At 33.3% G+C, this 10,084-nt stretch overlaps 1 protein-coding gene across 1 annotated transcript; it reads left to right on the top strand.

Annotated features, from left to right (window-relative positions):
• Positions 1 to 332: 332 nt before the first annotated feature.
• Positions 333 to 5,787, top strand: LOC112736682 (F-box protein At2g26850). The gene is made up of 5 exons (XM_025786239.3): positions 333 to 2,882; positions 3,048 to 3,127; positions 3,208 to 3,386; positions 3,798 to 3,872; positions 5,277 to 5,787. The coding sequence occupies exons 1-5, from the start codon at positions 2,196 to 2,198 to the stop codon at positions 5,462 to 5,464; spliced, it is 1,209 nt and encodes a 402-aa protein (XP_025642024.1). The 5' UTR covers positions 333 to 2,195; the 3' UTR covers positions 5,465 to 5,787.
• The last annotated feature ends 4,297 nt before the right edge of the window (positions 5,788 to 10,084 follow it).

The raw sequence follows: 10,084 nt of genomic DNA, 5'->3' as shown, positions 1-10,084 counted from the left end.
ATTTAATAGGTCCAATATAACTGGTTAAAAAATATGTTTACTCTCTTAATGGTTTGGAATCATCTTTACTTTTTAATTATCTCTTAAATTTACATGAAGTGGGACTCTTCACACAAAGATAAGATTGTTTACACTAACTATAAAAGAAGAGCTCCGTTACTCTCACAAATACAATTAATTCTACCCTAACACTTATTTTCTATTTTTTTAACTTTCGGATAGGTACCACCTCTTTCAAGGAACCAACCTTGTTATATTGCCAGACCAACAAATACTCGATCTTTTTTCACTTAAATAAACACTCTTTGAACCGTCAAGTATTCCTTCTAAATAATATTAATTTTTAGAATAATATTTTAAATTAATCTAAGAAAATTTAATCAAATACGTTAATTCTTAACAAATTTTAATTATTAAATCAGACCAAAAAAAATTATAACAATCATTCTAAAAAAATTTAAAACCGGATGAGTAATTAAAGTTTATTAAAACTAAATATCCTTCTAAAAATTTCTATCTTTCCGTGCAATTTTAAAAAATTTAGTGACCTCCTGCCATCAACATCTATATCTTTTAAACATATGAATCATATCACCTGAATTTTTATGAGGAATTAATCATGTTGATGCCTAACATTGTAAGTAATATAGATGTAGTTGCAGGGGATCAAAACCCTGTTATCAGAAACCTCCAAAGTAAATTAATTTTCGAATATTTTCCAATATACGTTATCCAAAGTTGTTCAGAATTCAGACGCCTTTCCCTCCAACTTGTTGTTACATCTAAATCCAAAAAAAAATAAAATTAATATGTATTTTTGAAATATTTGTGATAATATTATATACCACACTTGACTTGATAATTAAAGTCATGACTATACAAGTGGTTATAGAAAATGGTCTTAATGTATTAATCATGCATGAGAATATTAATTTCATGTTGTTAATTGTCAATTTTTTTAAGGAGAATCTTTGGGTGATTGGATCACAGAGAATAGGGGCTTGACATAGATATTGATATAGATATAGATAGAATATGTTTAGGTGAAGAAATGTGTTTGACATCCACACAAAAATGAAAAATCTAATATAAACCTCAGCCTCCCATTCCATTATGCATAAATAACTTCTCTCTTTTCCCACCAATTGTTTGATATATTGCCCCACAGAGAGAAAGATCGAAGAACAACAATAATAGGAACAGGAAACAAGAGAGAGAAGGTTTCTGAAGGAAAAGAGAAAGAGAGAGAAGGATAATAATTGAGGTGTTGTGGTGAATAGGATTTTGTTGGGGTTAGGAGTGAAGAGGAGGACCCCACCTTACCCTCCTTCTTCATCTTCACATTCATCAATATCATCATCATCATCTTCATCTTCATCATAATCATTCTCTTATATATCTTCTTTTTCTTCTGTGTATGTTCCACCACCCCAAGACTTGTTTTTCCATTGCTCTTTTCTTTTTGTTAGATCTTTAAGGTGTTTTGGGGTGGGCCTAATTCTTCTTCAGTTGAAACTAGCTAGATCTGTTATAGATTTGTAGCACCAAAAAAAGAAATTATTTCATCCTCTTTGGAGATTCTGAAGATAAGGTCTTATTTTTGTATTTTAACTCATCTTATCTCATCAAATATATTATTATTCATTTTTAGCTTCTTGCCAAATCCAATTTTCCAGGTGTGTGTAAGTTGATATCAGATCTTGGTGCCCCCCATAAGGACCATTTTCTCAAACAGATTCATATTCTTCATTGAATGACAGCTGTTAAGGTTGTCTCTGTCTGCTTCTCCTTTTTGCAATAGGAGAGGGAGGAATCAGTATTGTTATTAAGCTACACAAACACATGCTTTTGTTTGTTTGATACCCCAATTTTCACATATAAGAGGTTGTTAAATGAAAATTTTCCTTGGTTTCATTGGTGTGATTGTTACCTTATTCTTATTCTGATCAAAACTTCGGTCTAGTCAGGCCCACCATTGGGTTTAGGTGGCCTTTTATTGAACCAATAGAAAACCTTCAAACATCTTAAAAGGTGTTTGAAGGTTCCAACTTGCTTCAATTGTTTCTTTGTGGCAAATTAGTGAGCTCATTCGGCTTAAATTAAAAGGCTTTTATGCATATATATATATATAGATAGATAGATACATGGGATATGCCAAACTGAAACTTGAACTGTGAAGGATACCCTGTGTTCTAATGCTACTTTACTTCATATATTGTTTCTCATTCTTGGTGTTTTTGAAGTCCCTTATACCCTTGAAGCCACTTCCTCCATCATGGACATCTGAGGTCAGGTTGATCTCCCTCTTGTTCTGTGAAGACTTGTCTGTGAAATCAATCCCCAAGTTGTTCAACAGGTTTTGGATTCTTCATCTGTGTCAAGTTGTTAAGAGAATGTCTCTTATGAAGAAGACTCTAACCTCCTCAAAGGTGGAGAATGTTGAGGACACAAATGGCATGTCAGTTTTGGACTTGCCTGACCTGGTGTTGGAGTGCATTCTCGAGAGGCTTCCCCCGGAGTCGCTCAGCCAAATGGCCGGGGTTTGCCGGTCCTTGAGGGAGAGATGTGTTAGTGATCACCTTTGGGAGAGGCACATGAAGCAGAAATGGGGAAGAGTGATTGGTCCAGTTGCTTATAGGGAGTGGAAATGGCATGTTGCCTCAAAGAGGAATGTTGGCAGCCCCAAGAATGGCAAGCAAAGGAGCTTGATGAGGCTTGTCACCCTTCATTGGCCCTTTTCATGGATGAGATCAAGATTGGATGAAATCAATAACAACAACATCAACAGCAAGAGTTCTTTGCCTTCTGATTCAATGATGACTTGGTATCTTGCTCTTGAGACTGGAAATTTCTGGTTTCCTGCTCAGGTCTATAACCGCGAGGTACTATTTCTATCGATGAACCTTCCCTTTATCAGGCCCTTGTTATATCTAACGTTCTAGATGCCACCATAGAAAAGTTATAGTAGTTTGTTTTGGATGGATTGTACTGGAGAATATTGTGTTTTTTGAACATACAAATTACATTATTGGCTGTTGGTGATGCAGAATGGTCATGTTGGATTTATGTTGTCATGCTATGATGCTGAGCTTAGCTATGATCCACACACTGACACCTTCCAAGCCAGGTAATTGTGGTGATTATTTGCTTATCCTCATAAGATTTTAAAGAAAAATGGAATTCAGATCTGTTAATTGTTAATTGCAGGTATCCACCTCATGGAAGAAGGGCAGTGGCTATAGAACATGGAATCCAATGGGAAAGGCTAAGATCACCACCTGTTGATACACCTCCTCATGATCTTCATATCACTGATTGTCTAAATGATTTGCATCCGGGTGATCACATAGAGATTCAGTGGAGGAGAAACAAGGAATTTCCTTATGGTTTGTTCCTTTATTTCAACTTGTTCTTTCTAATTTAGTATGCTAATTTTGATGGTAAAAGATTGGATACAATATGAGTAAACAACCTATTTTTGCAAACTAACAGGATAGGTACGAAATCGAGACGCATCGATGATCTCTTAAGAAAAATAAATAGAAATGGGGCAGTTGGATCCAGTTTTGAGTATTTGATAAAAAAAAAAATTGAATATGCATTTCCATTTACATCTGCTCATCTTGTGATTAGAATTAGTTTTGTATTGTATTGGTATTCTGTAGACATGATACATGATAAGGCGCAATGGTGTCGTTTGATCCATGTAGCTGACCCTACCTAGTGGGATAAGGCTTTGTTGTTGTTGTATTGGTATTCTAGATGAATTGCTTAATGATGAAACAACTTTATGGCAGGTTGGTGGTATGGTGTCGTAGGCCATTTGGAGACATGCGATGGGAATGAAAATTACTGCCGCTGTCATAGTAGTGGTGAGTTTATGCATTTTTTATTCTTAAATGAGTGTGGTTATCATCCATTTGCTTATTTTTTTTCCTTAGGCTATAGTTTCTATTATTTGTTTAATCCATGATGTTTTCTTCCTTTCTAGTGGACTATCAACTGTGTTATAGGTATGATGTCTAGTGGATTAGTGGGAGGATATGATCTGGGGATTCAACGAAAAATTAAAAAAGAAAATTTAGGATTTAGATGAATTCTGTTTTCTTAAATTCCATTGAATATAGTTTATAAAGATGCAAAAGCATACAAAAGAAAGATAATGCATATGCATTTTGAAGACAGAGGATTGAGTGAACATAGGTCTTGTTTGATAACTTTCTCAAGACGAAAATACATAGACATGGTGAAACACAAACTTGCAGAAGACATTTACCAAACACAGCAAAGGACTCCTATTTCATGGAATTAATATATCAAAGTTCTGCAATTTACCACTATGTTTTGCATTGTGGAGGTTGTAAAGTGAAAAGAAAATGATTAAATATGAAAATTGCTTTGACAGACCATACTAGACCAAAATTTGAGCTAGGTCCGTTTCCTGATTCTACATGTCAAAAACATGGACCACTCTAAATTGGTCCCCTAGACAAACCATGTCCGTATGTCATAATTCCACCAACACGTTGATAACTAGTGTCTCAGTGGATACATTTATGGCCAACTATGTTAATAAATAATTCAATGTCAATTATAGACTCTTATCATCATCTTTTTGCCACATGGGGGGCTATCATAGTCACTATGAGCTTATAAAGTCTATTTCCTTTTTTCTGATCTTGCAATGATGACTAAGAGTAATGATGTAAAAGACCAATTTGTGCCTCAGTTCCTTTCCCATGAGTTCCATGAACCTTATTGTTCTTAGGTCTCTCTACTGGAAAGTTTCTTTTATGTGATCAACTCTGATGTCTTTTGTTCCTTCATTGGGGTGTGAAGGCATGAAAATGTTGTTCTTCATATTTCCTTTGTGTCCTTCGAAAATTGTATCATGTTTATAAGTTCTTTATAACGGTTTCATAATTTGGCTTTGTATAATGTTCTCCCCTGGCCCTGATGAATTCATAAATCTCCTATTGTTCCTCTTTTAGTTCTATGATTTTGGAACATAAGGTCAACTTGTCCAAATTTTCACCATAGAGTCAGTTGTGTTGTGTCAAGAATGAGAACTTTTGGTTGCTATATATATTTCGATAAGCGAAATACGGCTTCTTTGCTGCAAACACACAAGCCTACTCCACTAATAATTTGATGGTCTAGAAGATTCAATTTTTTGAGTGATGGCATTGGTAACCTTGTTATACTTATATCGATTGCTGCAGCGAATTTGTTAGGACTTGAACTTTATTTATTGAAACTCCATGTTTTGGTTGCAGACACAGTGGTGCTAGAGTTCAATCAGTACACTCCTGACTCGCGCTGGAGGAGGACAACCATCAGTAGGAAAGATCATCGTGAGGAGGGAAACGAGGCTGACGGATTCTACGGAGGGATCAGAAAGATCAAGACTGAGCGTGAGATTGCCATTTGGAAATGCCTTTGGCCTTCTGAAGTCTTGGACTAGTAGTACTCCTTGCATCGGATCGAATTTACAGCATAGCATTATGGCAGGACTCATGATCTACATTCTCATCAATCAATCAACCAAACAAAGCATTGGCAAGATCTTACATTAATGAAGGGGATATATAGGATTCTCATTCAGATTGAGTGAACATTGAGGCTTATCCTCTAACTTGTTCCCCTTATCATTATCACATTTTTTGTTCCTTTCATGGGAAACTTTAGGTTTATTCCTATTATTTCAATGATGTAAATTACTCATTTATGCACTATTGGCATAGAATATTCATTCCACAATATATAGTATCTATCTTATATCTCAAATTAGTAAGGTTTGAAAATCAGTAGCAATACAGCAAGATGTAGTTCAGAAAAATTTAATATGCAAACTGACCATTTGCAATAACAATATATTATGTGCCTAGGGAATACCACCTCTTTCTCTATGTTGGAACTGATTTTTGAGGAGTTTCTTATTTTTGAAGAGTTTCTTATTTGGTACACAATTTGTTGCTTTTTGTGATTAACTAAAGTATTCTTTTAAAGAGAATTCAGTATGTGATGTGAAGTTATAATAGAGAATTAACTATGGTCAAATCTAATTTAGCATTTTGAACTATTTCGGTAGTGAACCTAATTTTACATTGAATTTGAATGTAGATATAACTCAGTACATAGATACTTATACAGATCAGTTCCTGGAAAACATTGTCATCATTAAGTTTTTTTTTTTTTTTTTTGAAACACCATCATAGGTTTCCAACCAGAAAATATCATATGATCTTTGTTTTCATTTTCAGGACATAATTTCACTGTTTTAATTTTCTCCTTCACAAACTCCCCCCCAAAAAGAAAAATAAAGAAAAATACCATGACTTTGATGACTCAATCACTTGACATACCCTCCATGGCCTAAACAAAGAAAAAGTTTTGATCCTCTAGGCTTGTGACATACCAAGCTCATTTTGCTCATGTCACTTCTTGTTTCATCTTTATCCCTCTCTGTTGATTGTGATGAACTGACAGAATCAGCATCAAGCTTCCTCATCATGAATTCTGGCTTCTCTAATGATTCCTTTTGACCTTCTAACTTGTGTTGATCACTTGATTTCCTCACATAACCATTCCCAAAGAGAAGCTTCACTATGCTGTTTTCTTTCTTGTTCTTCTTTTTCCTTCTCCAAAATCCACTTCTCTTTCTCTCATCTTCCTTTGTCTCAAAGGCTGCATCATTGCTCTCTTCAACTGATATCATATCAACCCTCCTTGATTCTTGCTTCATCAATAGTAATGGTTCCTTTTGAAGCTCACAACAATGCGATTCGGATACTTGTATCTTTGTCTTGGATATTCCTGCATGTTTTTCAGACCTATGGTTGAATCCCCTGAATGGAGAAAGTGACCTAGTCCTTCTAAGACCATTCTTCGCCTTTGAATTCGAATCCCCTCTCTTATCATCCTTGACCTTCTCCAAAGCTGCCACGAACGGATCAAATTCATCGTTCCACAAACTATGTCGCGAAAAAGGTAGTAGCCTTAGCACCAAAGCAGGGGATTTTGGTGAAGTAAGAGTTGAACTTTGTGCACTCATCACCACACTGCCACATTCTCCATTGTTCTGAATCAACCTTGGAGGAAGTTTAAGAGGCGGCGGCGGCTCCAATGGCAAAACCTTACCATCATTGAATAGCTCATCAGCAAATGCCATGGTTTGCAATGAATCACCATCAAAATCATCATCATTTTGGGATTTCTTGGTGTCCAAGTAACCGGTGAACCTGCGACTCGTCTCGAATTCAAACTCATCCAGATTGGAGTACCTTCCATCATCCTCATCTTGAATTGTCCTTGGTGATATGTGACTTGTTTGGCAGCAAGAATTTGCACCTAGCTTGATGATCCTTCTGCTAGGACTAGTTGGTGCACTATAGAAGAATTTCTCATTGTTGCAGCTACTTGCAACACTAGTTGGTGCTGTCATGTATCCAAATTCATCAGAAAATGAGAGATCAATCATCTTTCAGACTTGTCACAAGACACAAAATCTTGTGTTAATGGATTATGATATATACAAAAATACAAAGACTATGGTATTCAAACATTCAAAAGAGTAATATTATATAGCCTATAGCCTTGTAAGTGCTAGCATTTTTGTTCCTTAAATAAAGGTTTTTTTTTTTTTTTTATTACTTTATATATCATTTTATGAGTAGCTTTGTTGTCAACCACCAACATTATCTCCAAAGCTATGTGAATGATCATCTAAGAAAAACAAATGTAATTGGACGACTGTATAAAACATTTTATACTATTAGTGCATTAAAATTAAACTTATTAAATCTATTGATTTTGAATATATAATTTTTTCTGTTGTTATGTCTCTTTTTTATGTATATGTTGGCCTAATTTCAAGCTATTGTTTATGCTAAGCAACCTTGTAATGTTTTACCCTAATTGTGGTTTTGTTGTGTAGCTATGATTTCTTAATATTGGTATTACTTGTTATTTGTGAAGCATATACTTAAGGTCACGGAGAAAACTATGTCCCTAATAATACGGTTTAACAAACCTATAATGATGCATTTGGTGGGTCACCACACCACTTTGTCAAAGCTTCCTCCTAATCCGTGAAATAACCAAATTGCCCACAATCCCTAGTAAGATAAAATAAACATGGGTCCATCTAGTGTACAGATGCACTTTGGTACAGATTTACAGATTTTTGTTTTTATTTGGTTTAAAAGTGTATCAGTAAAAGTGTTGCTTAAGGAGAAAGTATTACCCTTAATCGTTAACTTGGCTCTGATACCAATTTTGTAATTTTTTTACTAGTCCTTGTATATTGTAATTTCATTTTTATAGTTTTCAATCTTGTTTTAGTTTATAATATTCTTTTTTGCATGGATTATTGTATATAAAATCTTTTATCTGTTTGTCTTTTTCTTTAATATAATTTCTTAAATCCTCAAAAACTTCTTTTATTTCTACACTTTCTGTTGTTTCTAGATACCTTCTTAATTTTTCAACTTCATTTTCCATTTTTTCTTTCAACAGCTTTAATTCTTTTAAGTCATAATATGGTTTTTCAGGCATTTATAAATTTTTTAAGTTTAATTCCAACTTGTTTATATTTATTCTTATTTCTATCCTTTTTATTATAAGGTCATCAATTTTGATCTGAAGGTTATTTAATTCCTTTTTATACTCTTTTATTTTACTTTTTAATTTTTCTGCCCTTTTTCTTTTTATTTTATTTTCTGGTTTTTCAATCTTTTTATGCTTCATTATTTATTTTAAAATTTCTGCAAACTTTATCATTGATTCATCACTATTTTCTAGAGATTCTATTAATTTTTCTAGCTCTTCAACTTCTCTTTTTAACTTGTCATAGATTATTTTTAGAGCTTCAAATGCTCTTTGATTTATTTCAGAAAACTGTAAATAATTCAAACGATTTTCTCTTTCAAAAAGCTCTTGTTTCTTGTCTTGATAGGTTACATATATTTCTTCTTTATTTATTGTCATAATTTAGTGTTTAGGGTTTCATTTAATTTTTCGACCTTTTTTGTTAATTCTTTTATTTCAGAATTTTCTTCTTTAATCTTCAACTTAGATAGACTTAAAGGGCTATTAATTTTAGATTCTCTAATTTGAAAATTCGATGAAACTAATTTTCCTGACGGTTCTTTTATTAATAGAACTGGGTTTTCAATAGCTTTATATTTTGGTATTTCTGTTTTTACAATTTTCTGAAATAATTCATCGACATAAATTCTTTCTCTGTTTTTAAATATTATACTATGATGGCTATTTGTTAAAGCATAATTTATTGCATATGTAATTGAAAATGGTTCATCATCTTGTTCCATTAGATTCTTTCTGTGAAATTTATAAGCCAGACTTATAGATCTTCCAAGATTTTCAGTTGATAAAGGTATAGCATATCCCAGATGGGCATTAAATTTAACATTTACATTTGCCAAGTTTCCATGAACAATTCCAATTATTTGATCTATTGGGTCATCAGTAATTCTTTTGTCACAGATTGCTAAGCTTATTGGTGAATTAATTCCTTTCATATATGTAGATTTGATTAAGACTTGTATAGTACTAATATGAATCCATCCAATTTTAGATCTTTTTTGTTGATCCTTAATTTTCTCAATCTGTTTACTTAATTCTTCATCATTTATCAAAGCTATTTCGAGTTCTCCATTGGCGGATTTTATCTTTATAGGGGCTTCAAGTTGAATTTGTCCATAGTATATTATATTTTTTCTATTAAAAACTTCTTTTAAAAGGTTTTGTTTATTAAAATTTTCGTTTGATTTAAGATTTAATTCTGTTTTTAAAACAGCCTGTTTTTCATTATCTAATAAAGCAGTTAATCTATAATAATCAGATTCTTCTGTTAATTCTAAACTTTCTAAATAATTCATAATTGAAAGACTAGAATGAATACATACCTTTCTGGAGAAAAACTTCCTTTATTTAATATATTTTACATAAGGTGTTTTTATCTCCAGAGGGGAGATTGTAAATACTAACTCCAGAGGGGAGTTTAGAACTATTTTTCCCTAATGGGAATTCTTCTTCAGATCATAGAATCGCCTCGGCAGCT

Source organism: Arachis hypogaea, chromosome 13, assembly GCF_003086295.3.
Source record: "Arachis hypogaea cultivar Tifrunner chromosome 13, arahy.Tifrunner.gnm2.J5K5, whole genome shotgun sequence".
NCBI lineage: Eukaryota > Viridiplantae > Streptophyta > Magnoliopsida > Fabales > Fabaceae > Arachis > Arachis hypogaea.
This window is presented reverse-complemented; position numbering and strand designations above follow the sequence as displayed.